Source organism: Simochromis diagramma, unplaced genomic scaffold (assembly GCF_900408965.1).
Source record: "Simochromis diagramma unplaced genomic scaffold, fSimDia1.1 OVJJ01000545.1, whole genome shotgun sequence".
In the NCBI taxonomy this organism is placed as follows: domain Eukaryota; kingdom Metazoa; phylum Chordata; class Actinopteri; order Cichliformes; family Cichlidae; genus Simochromis; species Simochromis diagramma.
In genome coordinates, this window is record NW_024387371.1 from 8,152,765 (window position 1) to 8,173,156 (window position 20,392).

Here is a 20,392-nt window from a genome sequence, read left to right on the forward strand (position 1 = left end):
CAAATCAACCACCCCCTTCATCTCAGCCTTAAAGTCCGAGGTGGAACAGTCTGCGGGGTCCACGTTCTGGTCGCGATCTTCTGTTATGAAACGGCTGTGTGCAGGCAGGAAAAGGACCCAAAGTGCAGACTTTAAACAGCTCTAACTCAAAAGGGATAACAAAACTGAGACTACAAAATAAGCATACACAGACAGAACGCACAGCAAGATGATGGTAGATCGCAACACAGACACAGAGAAACACAGGGCTTAAATACACAGAGGGAGCAATCAGGGAATGAGAGACAGGAGGGAAACACAGCTGGGACAAATCAGGGCTGACGAGACAGAGGAAGATAAACTAGATGCATTAACATGAGACAGACTTTCAAAGTAAAACAGGAAACATAACACAGAGACTTGACACAGCAACTATGGAACAGAACAGAAACCAGAAGGCACAACTCTGACAAAGAAACCAAAAGACTAGAAATGATAAATAAAGGCAAAAACCAAAGTACGATAATAATGAAAACTCTAAACTCTGGGTCAACGACCCAGGCACCCTAACACAGCAAGGGCAAAAAAATCCCCCATAAGGCAAAAAATTACACTGCATAGATACCACGTCAACACTGGCAAGATACAAGAATAAAACACTAGGGTGGTAGACCGAATTATCGATCAAAGAGGATTTGTTTTAATTAGTGCTGTCAGCGTTAATCTGGTTAAAATGGTGTTAACGCCATAGCCGCATCCACTAATGGAGATTTGCTGCGTTAATGCGGCTATGGCGTTAACACCATTTTAACCAGATTAACGCTGACAGCACTAGTTTTATTCCATGATCTAAAAATGGCTGCCACACATTAAAAAACGTACTAAGTTTGTCCTCTAATGTATACCTAATTCTCTCCATATGCAGTAGAGCAGTCAGTTCTGTCAGCCACATTTTGAATTGAGGTACAATGTCAGACTTCCAGAGAGTCAAGATAATTTTCTTAGCAATTACCATTCCAAACAGAATTGTAGTTTGTGCAGCAGAGCTGAGGTGTAACAGGGAAGAGGAGGATCCAGACAATGCAGTTACTGGCTCTGGCTCTAATGTGCAGTTGTACATATCAGAAAAAACATTTAAAGATATCCAACCAATAGTTATGCAATTTGGGACAAGTCCAGAATAAATGGGTAAGAGAGCCTTCTCCAAGTTTACAACGATCGCATATTAGACTAATGGAAGGAAAAATCCTGTGCAGTTTAGTTTTTAAATAATGAAGTCTGTGAAGCACTTTGAATTGAATTAACTGATGCCTTAGATTTATAGAATAAGAATGGATCCTCTCCCACACCTCATCTCCAATTAGCAAACCAAGCTCTTCCTCCCATGCTGTCTTCAAAAAGTCCAATTTAAAAGTCAAATACTCTGAAAAAGCATTCGCAAAACCAGAGACCAGGTTTTTAGAAGCCGGGGAGCTCAGAAGGAGCTTAAAATTGGCTCCTCCTCCGGAAGAAATAGAAAGTTGATGATACTCTGACGAACATAGTTTCTAATCTGTAAATAATGGAAAAAATGTGACGCAGGGAGAGAGAACTTGTTCTGCAACTGGGTAAATGATGCAAATTGCCTGTCAATATATAAGACTTTAAGAGTAAATATACCTTTCTGTGCCTCAAAAGAGGCGTCTAAACATGAGGGTGGAAATGCATGATTACGATATATTGGAGTATGGATCGAAGTGTCTGGTAGTGCACAACCTTTTTTGATCTGACTAAAGATTTTAACACTGTTTGAAACAGAAATTATTGACCTTGGTTCACGGATTAGAAGATGAAAAAAGAAGAGCAGGAAGGGAGCTATTCTCAACCCCTTCAGTGCCAGTAAGCAAGAGTTCTAGCATTCGCAGCCCAATAATAAGACTGAAACCGTGGCAGACCCCCCTTAAGTTTGGATTCACATAGATGAACTTTTGATATCCTATGATTTTTATAGCCCCAAACAAATGGTAATACTACTGACTCGATCAATTTGAAAAATTGCTTATTCAAAAAGATAGGTACGTTTAAAAAATAGATATAAGAATTTAGGGAGAGAAACCATTTTGATTACATTAATGCGACCTACCATGGAAATAGACAGGTCGCATTAATGTCCTTTTTCAGTTTTTCAACTTGTGCAGAATAATTCAACTTAAAGATCAATTAGAGGATCCTTAGGCAAGGCAACACCCAAGTATTTCAATCTGTCTGTAACTTTAAAAGGCAAAGTTTTCAAAAACTCAACTTCCAGGTTTGCTGTCAAAGCCACGAACTCACTCTTCTGCCAGTTAATTGTATAACCCGAGATTTCCCTAAACGACCTCACCAGATCCAATAGTACAGGAACAGATCGCTCAGGATTTGACAAGAACAAAACAACATCATCCGCATATAAAGAAATGTAGTGCTTGATTTCCCCCAATCGGACAGGGTCAATGGAGGGCTCATTCCTACTGGCTACTGCAAGAGGTTCAATAGCAACTGCAAAGAGCAAAGGGCTCAAAGGGCAGCCTCGTCGTGTCCCGCGGTGTAAAGAAAAAGGCGCTGATCTATCTTGGTTAGTAAGAATGGAAGAAGTGGGATGTCTATATATCATATCAACCCATGATATAAACTGTTTGCCTAAACCGAACGTCTCCAGTACCCCAAGCATATAGGCCCACTCGACCTTATCAGCATCTAAGCTCAGTACTGCGATCTTGGAAGCCGCCCAATGCCCGTTATACATAATGTTAGAATTGATCATTTATGAGAACCACAGACTGTATATAAAGAATGGACACAATACAGATCTGAAGAGTGAAGCCAAAGCTGAAGGTCCTGAAAGTCTGCAGTTCTTTAATGGCCAAAGGGCAGTTTGGAAAAAGACAGAAAAAATCCTTTACCTCCTCCATTAGAGACGGGACGCCTGACACCGACGCCTGTTTCACACCGCCAAATGTTGACTTTAAGTAATTTGATTACATGTAATTTTGTTCCATAACTACAATATAAAATGTTAAATTTAATGCTCAAAAGAAATTACTTGATTGATTTAATACAATTCACTATTAATTATTAAAATAAACATTTGATCTTGTGTATTTCAATTGCATTTTACTCAAAATTATCTCTTTATGCTTACTGAGGGTGAAAATAATTTTTTTGAGTGTACTGAGGCAGACTCGTTGACAACACTGTGCCGAGGCTTGTATCGCAGTGATCATGTGACTCGCTCTTTCATTTGTTATAACCAGAGGTGAAATGCTCCATCCTTCAGTTATTCATCTTTTCATCGGCCCAGCTTTGGCTCATATTGGAGCAGCCCTCATATCAAAATGTGTGTAATCAATAAATGTTGCTAGGCAACCTGGCCTGTGACAGTAGCTGTTTAATTTACATCAAAATGACGTCCTTAGCATCCTTTGACATCCTGTTCTTTTAAAGCCCAAAATTCAGCATTATAAGCCCAGTTTAGCAAATGTCTGATGATGAAGTTTTATTTTAATTTTTAACACATTTTTAACCTTTTTAGCCCACCATAGGCCCAAGTCCCGCAGACCTTATCTTTTTACATGCTGTAGTACCATTTTTGGGAGCATTTCGAGTTGCTATACATCAATATACCATTATATCCCAGATTTTAATATATGTATGCATTAAGTAAGTACGTAAATTGCAAAAAAGTGGAATAAACTACAAAAAAAAGAAAAAATATATATTTTTACACATATTTCTAGTTACAGACATTTCGAGGTAGATCCGTCAAAACTGTAAATGCAAAAAAGTTGCACAAAATAGTTTCCAACTACAGGAAAATTATTTTGAGTGTCTTTATAATTTGACAGTTTACAAAAAAACCCAGCATGTGCATCAAAATAAGCTCCAAGCCACCCAGAAACTATACAGCTGATCGGATCGGCAAAGTGTGTTTTGGATTATAATGTTTTTGTGGCTGTCAGCGCTTTTTACACGAGTTTTGCAAAAAGCCATTTGTGGAAAGAAACCGCGACCTGGGAAGCTGAATGTATAAGATGTAAGTACAACTCCTCCGGTTTCATTTGCAAAAAAATTATTGCGCTAGCTTATGTGGTTGCAGTTACACCAGGATTTAAAAATAGTTATGCAAATTGGAGTGTGCCCACTCCGATAGGCTTAAAAGGTTTTTTTTTAAACGGCCAGGGTCAAAATGACCGCTCGACACTTCTAGCGGTTAATACTTATAATTACAACTGGCCACTAGATGTCACTAGAACGGTTTGTCTTTGAAGCTTTAGATTCTGGTTTTTTCTGATACCAGGAGAAAGTCTCAAAGGCTTCACAAAGCGTCATGCGCCCATCTCTACACTGATGAATCCACGGACTCACTCGCTACTTTAAACATCCAGATGCTCACTTTATGACAGCGTCCATTAGAGTCAAAAAGAGGACAAACCACCCAACAGGCTTGCAGTGGCTTTTTTTCTCCATACCTCACTTGTGCACTTTTAAAACGTCAAGTGACAGCAAAAACACATCACATCCATCTTTTGCACACAGTCTATGGTAAGAACCAGCTTGAGTTTTAAACCACAGGCGTAATCATAAAAAAATCTTTAAACGATTTTGACTGACCCACATTTTTTCACAGGACTGTTTAAAAGTTAAGACTTGGCTTTGGGGTTAAACTTTGATTTGGTTAGGTTGAGTTTAATGTAAATGTTTGGCACTTAATCATAATGACGAAACCTAGGAGGGTAAAAGGCTTGAAAATGTCAATGAATGACCTCAAAAATGTGTCAACCGTGTTTGTGTTTTAATGCATGCAGCAGTGGACCTGAGACACTCCTGACATGTGATGCTGTGCTCGTTCATGTTCACAGCACCACACGCTGACATAGATGCAGAGAACGTGGACAGACAGACAGAGATTCCTACAGTTATTAGAAACGAACCATAGTCTCAATTTCTTGTAATGCTAAATAATCCAGTTTCTGCCATATTAGCAAAGTAAAAGACTTTATTTGAAATTTTATTATCTCATTCTATTTGTAGGAATCCATTGCTCGGGTCCATTTCACACCGGCCTTGAAACTCAACTAGCTGAAGTTATGTGTGCCTAACTGCAATAATGACTGCACTTTAACAAAGTGTTAAAGTTAACAACTGCCATACACGGAGAATGAGAGGAAAAGTATAACGTATTCCTGAGCTCCCCCCATCTGGCCCGCAGGAGCTTATTCCACAAAATGAGAATCTTTTTGTGGAACCGAATGGCACATGAGAATTCAATGTCATTCCACTGTGGGTTTGAATTCTGATCGTTTCCTTTGCTGAGCCCAGGTTTTATCCAATTAGAAACAGAAGATTAGGCCCTTTCCCTGCCAGGAGAGCTTTCATTTCCATGCTGAAACATCGCTGATGTAGCGTTGGCTCCTTAATCTGATAATCAGATCCCCTAGAACTTCCTCTTTTTTGTGCCCTTCTTGTCTCCCGTGGACCTTTAATCCTCCTCTCTGTTGCCCTTTTCTCCTCATTCTGCACCCCTTATCATTTCCAAGCATTTACTCCCCCCCCTCCATTTTCCTGCTTCCCTTTTCTTCCTGTACTTCTTCTCTCTTCCATTCAACACATTCGGCTGCCAACAAAGATAAAAAGCTAAGCTCTTTCTAATGCACCTGATTGATGGACAGGCACAGATCCAGTGAAGCGTTGCCCTTCAATTAAGCCTCTGTGGTCACCTGGCAACAGTGTTAACGAAGTGTACCCTTCAATTAAGTCTCACCGGTTACTCAGCAGAAGCCTGAGCCAATGAGGCGTGAGCAAAGGTTGCTGCTAAGTCGTTAACGCTCCCTTCAAGGCCCCAGAGTGCAGCACTGGCTTTAATCACTCAGTCGCCATTTAGCGCTGTTGCACAGATGTGTGTGCGCGTGCGTGCGCGTGTGTTTATTATCACGCGTGCTCACGGCTCATTGGAGGTGCTCGTAACATCAAAGGCATTGATGTTACGAGAGGCTTGTTTATGAGGTGTTCATGGTAACTCCCCCAAACAATACAGGTGCAGGGCTTCGGCTTTTATTACAAGTCATCCTTGGAAATGCTTTATTGCTTCTGGAGGCTGAGCCTTTCTGGGGATCTCTGTTGTGCTTGAAGAAAGGGCCGTGTTAAAGGATGGATTCCTCTGTAGTGGAGATGCATCTGCTTCATAATGATATCTATTAAAAGAGGGGGAGGCAGTGCAGGAAAAGTGGATTAAAAAGAGGAGAGGATGGGGTCTGAGTGAGGAGGAGTGAGAGGAAGAGGGAGGCAGAGCGGCGAGGATAATGACAGGAGGCGAGAACGAGTGGGACAGAGAGAAAGAGTGAGTCCAGGCAGCTCATCGGTGGCCTCACAAGAGAGTGGGCTGCCGCCTGGAAGTGATAATTAGTGCATCCTCAGAGGCTGCAAGGCTGCACAGGGCCACTCTTCTGCCCCCAGTTTAGCTGCACTACAGAGGATTAACTGCACCAGTGAGGCTTTATTATCTTTGTCTTTGGTCTGGGTTGTTTTCCCCAGAGCATCATAACTTTGGAAATGATGAGAGCTTTCAGACCGTCATCAGGAGCTCAACCCTTCACTGAAATGGAGAAATATTTTTCAGACAGCTCTCTCTTCATTTCCAGATCCTGTATTTTTGTGACATCACAGATGCACTTGTCTTCTGCTTTTCCTTATTTTCTGTCATATTTACTGTGTTTCAACATTGGATGTTCATATTCAACATGGACACCCTTGGAAATAATGTGATCAGTGTACGTACAAGTGATGCCCATGAGCCATGAGCTCAGGATAAAGACCAGAGACAAGCAGCCTTCAGACGAGCCTCTGTTCTCTTTTTGCTCAGCAGTGGTTTTCTCTTTGGACTCCATTTTTGCCCGGTCTCTTTCTTATGGTTGAATCATGACCTCTGACCTTTACCAACGCAAGTGAGGCCTGCAGGTCTGTAGATGTTGTTCTGTGTTCATCCTGGTGGATGAGTCATCGATGCACTTTTGGAGGAATTTTGGACTTTTGGACAACATTGAAAAGTTATTATTTTGAACCGTGAACGATTTTCTAGTGGCGTCCGAGATAAAAACCATTAAGGTGGAAATGAGTAGAAAATGTTCACTTTAATCATCATGTTGTCACCATTTATGTTCTTGCTTCCCTGCTGTCACGACTTTATCGGCAACCATTAATAGCTCAAATGAGCTTTGGCTCATTACTCTTGTAATACAGGAAATAGAGGAAAAGTTTCCAGCACACACAAATCAAACTTTAGCTCCCTGGATGAAAGTTAAATCACTGCAGCAAGCCTAGATAGGCTTACTTTTTTAACTGTGAGGCTCTTTTTAAGGAGAAAATGCACATTTCTCTCAGAACCTTACTGAGGATGCAGTTTAGTTCTATATTGTCATTTTCAAGAGACAGGTCTGAAAGTGAAGCAGTTCAGTTATTCTGCAGTAACTGCTGCAATAAAACAGGTATTACAAACCTGACAAAGTCAAATCCCAGTGAAACCCCAAGTCCCGTCAAGCCCCAAAGTCCCAAATCCTAAAGAAGGTTTGAAGCTAGGTGTCAAATCTTAAATCAGGTCAAAGCTTCAGCAAATAGCAGCTGAGACGTAGTCAGGTAACCTCAGATCAGGTAGAACGAGTCCAAGCCAAACCTTGTCAGGGCTGGTAGCTTGTAGCTAGTAGCTAATGTAAAGTGACATCATAAACTAACTAAATAAAAACTTTTCCTACCTCTTTTTATGTGAGCGAAGCCTTGAGATTGTCAGAGTCTTCCTCCCCTCACCCCAAACCGAGCACGGCAGATGCCCCTCCCCCATCCCCGAGTCTGATTCTTCCCATTAAAAGGAGTTTTTTCTTCCCACTGCCGCCAAATACTTGCTCACAGCAGGTTGTCCGATTGTTGGAGTTTTCTCTGTATTATTGTTCGGTCTTTACTTTACAATACGAAGCTTCGAGAGGTGACTGCTGTTGTTGGACTCAAATGAGTTTGCACAGATTAACGTTAAATCAGAAACTTCTCTGCGTTTAGTCAAATAAAACAAAACTCATATTAAGGTTTCCACATATCTGTAGCTTTATGGTGACTCAGGTACAAGCCTAAACTGGCCTAACCCCAGGTGACAGTCACTGTGCAAATATATGAGTGATGCATGAACATTGTCGCGGTATTTGTTACCGACAAATTCATAAAAAAATAACTTTAAAGCTATCTGCACCATGATGGAAAGCATTCTTGCTTTTCATAATGAGATTACTGTAAAGCCATTATACAGAGTGCTTTGCATACAGTATCGTTCAATTCCCTTGCTTAAAAAAATGGCAGCATGAAATATGAAATGTTTGTGCGTATTTGTGTGCATGCAAATGATGGCCTTTATGTGACAGTGCGTAAACAGCCGCATTACCGGGACTGATGTTAGCAGTGCTCAGAGAGTGCCGCTCATACATGTTTCATGATGTCAAACTCCAAGTTCAGCAGAGACACTGCTGCAGGAAAATGCATGGGCCAATGCAACATTTAGTAGGTGCAGGCACAAACTCGGTAAAGACATGAGTTGAATGAGATTTCAGTCATTTGAGATTTGGAGTAGTTTCAGTTTACAGTACTTTTCCTCTCCACCTACACTACACACTCATAAACATACAACCTCAATTGTGTTTGTCATGATTGGGTATAAAAGGAGCATCCCCAGAAGGCTCAGCTGTTCACAGGCAAGGACGGGGCGAGGTTCACCACTTTGTGAACAACTGCGTGTGCAAATAGTCCAGCAGTTTAAGAACAACGTTTCTCAATGCACAATTGCAAGGAATCTTGGGATTTTTCTACTGTCCATAAAAAGATTCAGAGCTCTGCACGTAAGCGGCGAGGCCGAATAAGAACACTGGATGCCCATGACCTTCGATCCCTCATTTGGCACTGCATTAAAAACCAACATCATTCTGTAAAGCTATTACTATGCGGGCTCAGTTAACACAATTCATCGCTACATCTACAAGTGCAAGTTAAAACTCTACCATGCGAAGCGAAAGCCATATATCAACAACACCCAGAAATGCTGCTGGCTTCTCTGGGCCTGAGCTCGGCTGACATAGACTGACGTAAAGTGGAAAAGTGTGCTGTGGCCTGACGAGTCCACAAATCTTGGGCCAAAGAGGAAAAGGACCATCCGCACCATGCCCCTGTCCCAGCAGTGTTGCAGGCATCAAATTCAAAATGAGTGAAAATTTGCAAAACAACAATAAATCTGATCAGTTTGAACATTAGCTATATTGTCTTTGTAGTGTATTCAATTGAATATAGGTTGAAAAGGATTTGCAAATCATTGTATTCTGTTTTTATTCATGTTTTGCACGACGTCCCAACATTGGAATCTGGGTTGTACATCCTCAGAACAGCGTGCTGAATCCACTGAACAGTTTTCCATTCTTCTGAAAAGAAGACTTTATGTCACGGTTCCTTATTCATGGTGTTTAAAATGGTAAAATGGTAAATGGCCTGTATTTGCATAGCGCTTTACTAGTCCCTAAGGACCCCAAAGCGCTTTTACATATCCAGTCATCCACACGTTCACACACTGGTGATGGCAGCTACATTGTAGCCACAGCCACCCTGGGGCGCACTGACAGAGGCGAGGCTGCCGGACACTGGCGCCACCGGGCCCTCTGACCACCACCAGTAGGCAACGGGTGAAGTGCCTTCCCCAAGGACACAACGACCAAGACTGTCCAAGCTGGGGCTCAAACTGGCAACCTTCCGATTACAAGGTGAACTCCCAACTCTTGAGCCACGATCGCCCTTTTTACACACAGATTAAGAATAAAAGAACAATTTTTATTTAGACCTTTATGAATCATCAAATAATGTTAGCTCAACAGTGTTTAGTGATCAATATCCATCACAAAAAAAACAAAGAAAAAAAAATCACACAGAACAAGTTTAGCCATGAATATTTTTTTAATTTTTGGTAATTATAAATATCTGCTTTAAATACACTAACAAAATAGCTTGGACATTTTTCATGACTCGATATAGTAACAGCTTCCCAAAAATTGAGATACTTTGAAAATTTCAGGATCTACAAACCTGAGCCACAACGAAAACAAAAGATCAACAGAAGGTTTGGTAACCGATGCTACACAGTAGCTGATAGAAGATGAGCAGCTCCAGTCCTCCACGAGTTACCAGCGCCGCGAAACGCGTTACTGACACGTCAGCAAGCTCCGGCTGAAAACAAAACATCTGAATACACAACAGCCAGATTAACAATTCGACTTCATCGTCTTTAGACAGCGTTGAATGATTGGGAGATTGACTGCAATGCACTTATATTTGATTAAAAGCTTCACAACAGTGTAAATTTCAGAGATCTGTAAACGCTGCACATGATTCAGCAGAAGTAAACACACATATCCAATCAGCAAAGGTTCATGTACTCTAATGTAAAGAAAATAGAAAATGCCCTCACATGTATGGAGTTACATTTGTGCCACAAGTCAGTGCAGACCTGATTTTTGCCATGTGACAATCAATCTACTTCTTCCTATGCTTAGAGTTGAAGCACAAATGACTCTCCGTAAGTCAGAGCAGCATCTGCTGTGCTGATTAACTATGCGTATGTGGGTGCCAGTTTCCTCCTAAGGGTGAGGGAAGGATACTCTTCTTTGTTGGTACAAGTTGTTGCAAGCATCGTTTAGCTGTACACACAATAGGTGTCGAGAGAAAGCCACCTGCTCCCGGTTCCCTTTGTTCTTATTAATATTACATGTTGTATACCTATGATGCAAAGCTTTCAGGGAATTACATCTTTAAAGAACAAAACAGAACAACATTAAGCGTGCGCGCACACACACACACACACACACACACACACACACACACACACACACACACACACACACACCAGTGTTTGTATTGATTTTGCTTCCTGTTGGAGAATTTTCAAGGGAAAAAAGTTCCCTCTTCAGAAACTTGTCCACTATCTAGATTCCCATCTGTTCAGTTACTTTTTGTGATTCTGCATTAATTCTGCACATAACTCGTTTGTGATGAGAACACATCTTTCAGGATACCTTTGAAAAGCCCACACAGACGTGCAGAAAGACCTCACTGCAGCGAGTAGGTGGTGGAGGATGGATTGTCGTGCTTGCTCCCATTTTAGTGAACTGCTAATTCTTTCAAAGAGACACCGAGGTCTTCCTCTCGGGTGTCGCTAATCCCCTAAACATCTGATCACGTCAGAAAGTTGCAGCTGCAGTTTGTAGCAATGCTATGGATGCGGTCTCCTTCCTCACAGATGTTGATGCTGTGTAATTTTGTTTTGTTTCCTTCCTTCACCTGGATGCTGAGGTCATGCCAGCCGCTGATTTTCCTTCGTGAGCCATCGTGGAGGGTTTGGGTTTGGCCACTTTCAGTCCACTTTAAAGCTGCACTGAATCATCTGAAAAACTGTTTTCCTCGATGAGATCAGTTTAAAATTCAACGCTGGTTGTGGAAACGGGGAACTTTTAACACCTGTTTAAGGAAGGTGTAGGTTGTGTTGCTAATCTGTCTTTAAAGCACTTTTTGGTGGTTTAATGACCTGTTTGTTTTGAATCATAGTGAATGGCTCTCGGTCTTCTGGCATTAGTTGCTTCAATGTTCAGGACAAACCTTCTGTAAACCAGCTTTGAGTTTTTAGGCTACGTGAAACTTTGACAGCAAACAATAAAGGTGATTATCCACACTGACTGTGGGGAAGATTCCTAAAAACTACAGTCGCTCCTGACTAAAAAACAGCCGTTTAAGTGTAACCTATGACATTTACATGTTGCTTTCATTTAAGATACTGTATATCCAGCCTACAAGTGTCAGTCTGGTCCATATTTCCCAGCCTCGGCCAACAGCATTCAAAGTTGAGAAAAACAGAGCTGTGGTGAGGAGTTTGCATCCACTCATCACAGCCATGGATGTCAGGCTAATTTGGGGTGGGATGTTTTTTTTACAGTGGGATGGCTGTGTGGTAAACTTCTTTGATGCAAAGCATGAAATGGGTGCACAAGTTTGAATTCATTTTGGATTCCTAACCAGCTGCCTCTGACATGAGAGAGACAGTTTCGTCTTCTTTCAGACGTCTGCAAAGTGGTGACACATCTGAATAATTTATACAATTGTTTGAACTGATGATCTTGAAATCTACAGATGTTTAGAAATGGCTCCAAGAGACTCTCCCAAGTTATGTAAATCTGCATTTTCACTCATTCTTCACTGAGTTCCCTGGACCGTCCCATTGCTCCGAGTATGGGCGAGCCAACGAGCGCAGTCCTTTGTAATGATGCAAAGAAACTACAAGTTTTATTCAATCATGATCACCAAGTTAATGGGCCTTAGCCTGTATGTATACTTCTGACCATGTGTCGATTATAGAAAATCCAAAATAAGTTTAAACTTGTGCACGCAGTTCTTATCTTTTAAGTCATTGAAATGCAGCGATTCACCCTGAAAAAAGAACAGCTGAAAGAAATTAGCCTGAAATTCAGACCTGTGACGACTGGATGAAAACAACCACAGCTGGATTTGTAAACTCATAAAACTCCAAATATCTGTATTTTACTGTGATCTTTTCATACTTTTTGCTGTGTATTCTGAATGAACAACCATCCAAGGTTAAATTTTCATTCACGTGGCACTCAACGAGCGGGCAGCAGTGACCTCTAAATCCAAGGAAAAGAACGCCGCGTTTCTTGTTGAAAAGTTTAAAATTGAAAAAGGAGGAAGTGTCTGAAATAGGATAATAAATATCTGAGGTTCTGCACCTTTATGCTACACCTACGCAGGCATTTTCAATTATTTGTCTTGATTAGACATCTTCTGAGGACCGTGTAGGAGTATTGCCGACATGCTATGATAAACTACGGACCTGAAATCAGGTTTAGGACACGTTCTGTGGTATTTAATTCTTCTGAATATTTATCCAAGGTTTGGGCCACCCTAACAAATTCTTAGTTTAGGTGTGACTTTGACCTGTACTGACCTCAGCAGTCACCATGATGGACTGAGCGCTCTCATCACTGCGTCTCTGCTGTAAGACTGTAAGACTTAAAAGACTTACTCTCTTAAAAGCCAGAGCCGTCGAGGAGAGCGCTGTGGCCACGTCTTCTGCTGCTCTAAGGTTTCATTGTGTGATTACTCTCTTCAAACGCGTTGGAGAGGCATCCTTTATAAGGTCAATGAGAAAAAGTTGATGGGAGCAGTTAGTAATTTACAGACAGCACAGATGCAGCCAGACAATGTGAGGATGAAAACTGTAGTCAGACACCGAGCTGGGCCAACGTGAGCAGGGCTGGTTTATAACAAACCCCCCACCATATTAACAAAAAGTCTGGTTCTGAAAGGGCAAATGTGCACATCATTCCCACTTTTTCCATATGCTGAGGGATACTGCAGGTATCTATAAAGTCAAAGCAAAGCATCTGATACACAGCCACCTGTGGGCAACCAACACGACATCTGTAGGTTTTTGATCCAACTGGATTATTTTTTGAGAGGGCTTTGAAACATGATTTTTGAGATAAAGTTAAAAGAAAAACTAAAATTTTAAATAGTGAGGAAATCTGAGAGTTAGTTGTTGTTTTTCTGCAGAGATAATTCAGCACACTGCTCCAGGTGTCAGTGGACGGATGCCGTGGAATGAAGCTCCATCTTCTCCACATCACGAAGTCTTTTGTCCTGGCAGGTGTTTCCAGATTTCTGTTTAGAAGTGTACACACACGCCAGAATGATTGGCGGTTCTGTCTGTAAACCATTTAATCCCAAAACACACTCTGAAACCCCCGAGTGACGGTGTTTCTATCACAGTGCCAGTTCAAATCACTCTGTGGTATTCTTCATTAGACCAGCTCCTTTTTAGTGACATCAGGAAATCTACAGCACCTGCTCGGTCGCTCCGCTCCAGTCGAGCGGTGATGGTAACGATTTAAAACCTGCCCTAAAAATCAAACGTGAGCAACACGCCGGCTGCTTTGCAACAATACGCTCACCTCGCATCTGTCCGTCTGCACGCAAACATATTGAACCGCGCTCACTCAGTTTGTTTTGAGATTGTGTGATGAGGCTGTGGCAGCTCAGGCCTGAACTTAAACTACCGACTGGGAGCCAGAATACATCACAGGCCCGCTCCTGCAATAACCAGACTGCTTACATGATTTCATGAGCCTGTCTCCCGGAACAAGTGGCTATATTTCTCATTTCCATCGCAGAGTGGGGAGTTTTAAGAGCTCCGGCTCCATCTGTGAGTGTCTCTTCTCCCAGGTCATTGGTATAAAATGGTTATTAGGTTACTAATGGTCCGTGTCTGATTGAAGCACATCTGCTTCTATGCAGATTCTCCTTAAAAATAAGTCCAGTACTGAAACTAACTTTTTGAGAGCTTAGTTTGATGCTGAGGTCAGTGTGTTAGTCCATCTCTAACTGGACTATCATTTGTGCACCAGACCTCTATGATGGTCCATCCTGGCTTTGGGTCAGTTTGGTTTTTCGGTGTGAAGTGGCAGACTTCCTCAGTTAGACCAGTCCATCACATGAAAGCTCTCCTAATGTCTGACTGGTGTCACTACGTTCACTGTGGCAGGACAGTCAGTATGTTGGTGATGGTCCATTTCTGATCCGTGCAGTCCTGAATTGCCAGCTGGAAACTGAACTCTGACTGTCGGCTCTCCACCAGCTCCAGACAGCGCTGCGACTCCATGTTTTGGATGGGACCACCCTGGAGAGACAGAGACAAATGAGGTGAGGAATATCTCAGCATACAGGCAGGACTACTGATGTTTTTGGACGAGCAACCTCCATGGCTGAAGAGCAACGCGCACGAGTGTCAAAAACTGCAGTTGCTCTAATGGCCACTCAAGTCAATTCCTATAGATTCCAATGGTAAAAATGCACAATTTCAGCATTATAGCCTGGCTATTATAGACTATTGGCTATATATAGATATATCTATGTATGTAGACAGGGTGGCTTTAGCTCAGGAGGTACAGCAGGTCATCTACTGATTGGAAGGTTGGTGGTTTGATACACCAACATACACATATATTAAGTGCACCGTCCTCAAAAGCAGAGCAACAATCTCCATATTCGTGGAGAAACAGGAAGCAACTTTTCAAATGAAACCGAATCTCTGCAACGTTTACAACACGTCTGCCATAAAACGTATGAGGCAGTTTACAGCAGAGCTGTCAGGTATCTCAAGCATATTTTGACCTTGGCTTTGGACTTTTGCCGGTTTAAGACTGTAGCGTGAGAGTCCAGACTGACGCCTTATTAGAACCGTATTAGTTACCGAACACACCACACACAGATGGTCTGTAGTAGTATTTTGTGTATGTACGGTCAACTAATGTCCAGTAATATTTAAACATTTGGTGCTATGGTAATTATGCAATGAAGCTAATATTTCATTATTATAAATTCAGCCTCCACAGGTGATTGATGTTTATTACATAGTGAGTATTTTACCATTTAATTAACAGTTATTTAGATGTTTTGGCAATGCTGCTCCTCTGACATCTGTGCCAGTAAAGCTGACTGAAGGGAACTGACCTGAGAGACGGGGACACAAAAAAGCTTGTGTGTGTCTGTCTGTGTGCACGTCGCTTCACAACAATGTCATTTTCAATAAGAGGCTTGCTTCACTGTCTGAATGCACGCTGAGCTGCTGCCTCTCCATTCCTTGAACAATGCGCTGGCACCTAAAAGTAGGTCCTTAGTTATGTGGCAAACAACAGTAATATGTTTTAATGAGCCCGAGCGCAGTGAGAGCGGAGACTGAACCAGCGCTGCTTTGAAATCAATATGCTCTACACCTCCCAGCATTACATGCACAAGCACAAAGGAGCAGCCATCAGCCTGAGGACAGAGCTGACTGTACAGCAGTGTTTTCGTGTTCCTAAACACACCGCTAACCCTGCATGCTGTTCTCGAATGCCTGACTACATTAGAAACACAACAAAAAAGCGGACCTGTGCACGGCGCTAACACAGTGCTCTTCTCTCAGCTCTCAGCTCACTGAAAAGGTATCGATTCTCTCTGCTTGCTTTTCTCTGTGCACAGCTGCTCAGGCACAGAGCTGTTCACCCACAAAACCCAAGCTGCTGACACGTAAGAGTGACCAAAGCATACATGCACATGTATGACCTGTGATAAACATGCATTCATGCAGAGAGCGGGACAGAAACGTGGAGCTCCATCTGTCTCTGAGATTTGAACCTGACCTCACGCTGACCCCAGGCTGATCACCGTAGCTCTGGATGTGTCCCATTATACACTCGGAATACTCGAGGGCTTCTTATCGAAGCTCAAGGTAAGTATGTGCAATATTTTCACAGCCAAAAAGGAGAAAAAGTGTTCCAAAGCACACTTTCTAAGAGCACCTTTATGCAAGAAAGAATATAAAGAATAAACCTCTTTAACAAGAACTTTATTGTGTTCGCTAAGCCTGTTTATTATGCTTAAAGTGTGACTGCATTACTGCTTCTTTACTGACTAATGCTTTGTGTTTTGCATTTTCCTTCACCTGCACCCAGAGACGACACACATTCCTCGAAATCGACTAACGTGCTTTCTGAAGTCCTTCTGGGTTCCTGTTTGGTTTCTTATTGTTAAATTTAAAACACAAGGCCTGAAAGCTTAGTGAGTCCAGTTCTGACATAAACGGTAGTAACCAGACCGAAAAGCAGCGCACATTTCGGTGCTTTATTTCGGTGCTTTTTTTTCCTAAGCTGTGATACACTTTAGATTCTAGCCAATCATTTTACGTTTTCGAGGATAGTAGGCGGGCACAGGTACGTACGTTCTTTTAGAGCAGAGCTACAGATTAAAAATGCCCAAAGCGAAGCGGTCAAAACCCTGGAGTTTCAGGGTCATGATAGACGAACTCACTTATTACCTTTTTAGTTTTTGGCATTATAATACATGCTGCAAACCTCACCTACCCCAGGGCAAAACTTAGATGTACAAGGGCCAACCACCAATGTGGAAAACAGTAGAAACCAAGGTTATTATAGTTAACTAAAACTGAACTAAAAAACTAAAACTAGATGTGAAAATACATTTTATTTAATTACAACAGAAATAAAAACGATACTTTTGAACTAAAATTATTTCACAAATGTAAAAAAAAAAAAAGACCTAAAATAAAAAATGTGTAGTGAAAATATTCTTAGCTTTAGCGTCTGTTAGCTTGGTTAAAGTGGCTGTGAGACGAACATTTTCAAACAATAAAAACTGAACTGAAGTAAGAAAATTCACTCTGGAAACTAACTGATGCAAAAAAAGACGAGAAAACGAGAAACTACTTAGAAAATACAAAACTATAATAACTGTGGTGTCAACATTTCTGATGCACAGGTGAGAAAAACCTCTGATGCTCTTAAGAGAAAATGTTTTTGCACAGATTACTTCGAGCTAACCCTAAAACCGGCCACCCGAGTCTTATATCGCACTTGCTGATCTTGTATCAGATTTGAATTTTTTAAAAATATTTCTTCCCTTTACAGACCTGTAACTGAGGTCAGGTCTTGTGTCTTGCACTGTGAGCATTTTTTCCAGCTTTCCTTCCTGGATGTAAAAACCTTCTGTGTTTTTTGCCTTCATCTTTCTATATTCATGTTCTCATTGTTACTTGGCTGCAGTTTAAAGATTCAGATTTAGGATCTTTATCTGCTTCAGAGCTGCATTTGGATCCTTTTTTGTCCAAACTGATATATTTTCAAATTCATATTTAAGCAGAGGATTTTTCTTTTGGAGGGCATGAAGGGTGCAATTTGACTCAGAGGCTGTAATAAAGGGCGACACAAATAGGAGCCTCGTTGGAGATTAAAAGGGACATCCTTCTGAAGTGTTAGCACTTCCAAACCCAGGAGTAGATAATAGCTTCATCCAGGAAATACGCTACGAGCCATCCCTCATTTCTTTTCATTTTGCTTTAAAGAAGCCAGACTGACCATTTTCACAGGACAAAGCATAACAAAGGGCACTGAACTAAAGGGAGAAACAGAATTGTATCTCTACATAACAGACAAATTGGCAAAGAAACAATGAAATTTTATCTTTATCGCTGGTACTTTGTCTCTAGAAAGCTGTCAAAAGAAAAACATATTTGTTCCCATTTCTTCACTTGAATCTATGAAAAATGCCACAAATATTTCAGTTTGACAGAAATAAAAAAAATTTTCTTTTAAACAATAAGGCGATTCCCAAAGACTTAGCTGCAACCTTGGGATATCTCACACGGTGTGCAGAGTTTCCACAAACTGTAGAAAAACAACAAGAGGAAGACAAACAGAGAAATGACAGACCTAAAAAACTCTCTACAACAGATGAAGAGCATCTGAAGGTCACGTTGTTAAGAAACGGGACCTGATAGAGAAACCGGGAGCTGATTCATCTACTGTTCACTGAAGCCTCATCAGGAATGGGCTCAGAGGAAATGTGGCTCTCAAGATGCCATTTTTCAGACCTGAGGTGTGTCAAATTGTACAAGAAGATGAGATTGGCAGTCAAACACAACACTAGCTACATGGCAACACCATGATACCGTCGTCACCATTTGACAGGATCAATATTTGACAGCACAGTGTTGTTAGCTCGCGAAAAACCCAGCAAAACAAAACAAGTAAATTAGTGAAATTCAGTCAGAATCGAGTCTGAAGAAGATTGTTCTTTCAAGCTACAGTTTTATATTTGCTTGTATGGCTCTGTTCTGTCACCTTTCCTACCAACCTTCTGGTTACAGATGAGCTTCCCAACCCCCTGAGCCACGGTCAGATGAGTTTTTAATAATAATGGTAACACATTTTCTCTCTATATAAGGAACGTCTTGATGCATTCTCAATCATCCAGGAAAGTAAATCTCCAAAAAGTTTGTCCTGTTATCTGGCCGTAGTTTGTTTTTGGGTTAGAAACGTTTCGCACTCATCCACGTGACCTTCGTCAGTTTCACTGATGCAGGGTAAACCCTCACTACGGACATATTCTAAGGTTGACTCTCATCATCCACTGGAGCACAAACTGGGCGTCATCAGGACGCTACAACACAGAGCGAACACCATCCCTACAGACACAGCGGCCAGGGAAGCAGAAGAACATCAAGAAGGCCCTGAGTAAATGTGATTATCCCAGCTGGACTTTTGTCAAAGCTGGAAAGGCTCCTAAAGAAAGCTCCAGCTGATCCAGGAGAGAAGGACAACCGCTGCCCACCTGCAGTGATCCCATATGTGTCAGGAGTATCGGAGCAGTTGAGACGCATTTTTTCTAAACACCGTGTCTCTGTGGCTTTTAACCCCCAAAACACGCTGTGCCAAAAACTGGTCCACCCCAAGGATCGGGTCCCCCGACACAGACAGAGTAACATAGTGTACGCTGTTAAGTGCCAGGAGGATTGGCAGGATTTATACATCAGGGAAACCAAATAACCTCTGGCGAAGCGGATGGCACAACACAGAAGAGCTACCTCATCAGGCCAGTGGACACTCTTTCAATGATGAGGATGTAACATCCTGAACAGGGAGGAACGCTGGTTTGAGCGCGGAGTCGCTTTGTCTGTGGGTGATGGTGTTCGCTTCTGTGTTTGTGCGTCCTGATTGCCACCCAGTTTGTGCTCCAGTGGATGATGAGAGTCAAACCTTAGATACTGATCTGTATGTGTAGGTTTACCTGCAGTCAGCTGAGACTGAAGAAGTCACCTGGATGAGTGACGAAACGTTTCTCCCACAAAAACGCTACGTCCAGATGAACAGAATCAAACTTTTGGAGACATATATAAGGAAGGAAGTGTTGTGTTTAAGGAAGAGTGAGACTTGTAAGCAGACATCAACTCAAAACAATCTTGTTAAAGGTGAAGCAGAATCCATATAGATTGATGCAGGTGTACTGTGGAACACATGGAGCTTCACACATGCTACCCCCCCACCCCTCATCCAAGCACAGAGCAGGCATTGGTGAAAAAGGATGAAAGCAGGAATTGGGGTGGATGTGGGTTGTAAAGCGGCTTGCAGATAAAGAAGCCCAACTATCAAAAGCAGTGTTACTAAAAGCAGTTTGAAGCCTGACTAAATGAAGCCATTTTGCTGTGAGACAGAGTGCACGTACTCTGCCAGAGTGGCATTGACATTTTCAGGTTTCCATCATCTTCTGCAGTGGGCCGCTAATGGGACGTTACAGCAGGAGGAAGCAATCATAGTAGTCTTCCTTTGATGCCTTTTACTGTATATAGTATAGTAGAAGCAGGCTTGTGCCCCATTAAAGTAATCACAATGATCATTCTTGCCTCCTCTGCTGAAAACCAGTCAATTGGCTCTGTCTAAGTGTTTGACCTCCTGAGTCACTTCCAGCAAATGTACTTAGAAAG

At 41.8% G+C, this 20,392-nt stretch overlaps 1 protein-coding gene across 2 annotated transcripts in view; it reads right to left on the minus strand.

Moving 5' to 3' along the window:
* Window positions 1-9,969: 9,969 nt before the first annotated feature.
* The window catches only part of LOC120719022 (polypeptide N-acetylgalactosaminyltransferase 18-like), a 178,743-nt gene continuing 168,320 nt past the window's right edge, over window positions 9,970-20,392 (minus strand). For both annotated transcript variants that reach the window (XM_040007855.1, XM_040007856.1), the window contains exon 11: window positions 9,970-14,752. In XM_040007855.1, the coding sequence (XP_039863789.1) occupies window positions 14,606-14,752 (147 nt within the window). In that variant the 3' untranslated portion in view covers window positions 9,970-14,605. The remainder of the gene's footprint in view (window positions 14,753-20,392) is intronic.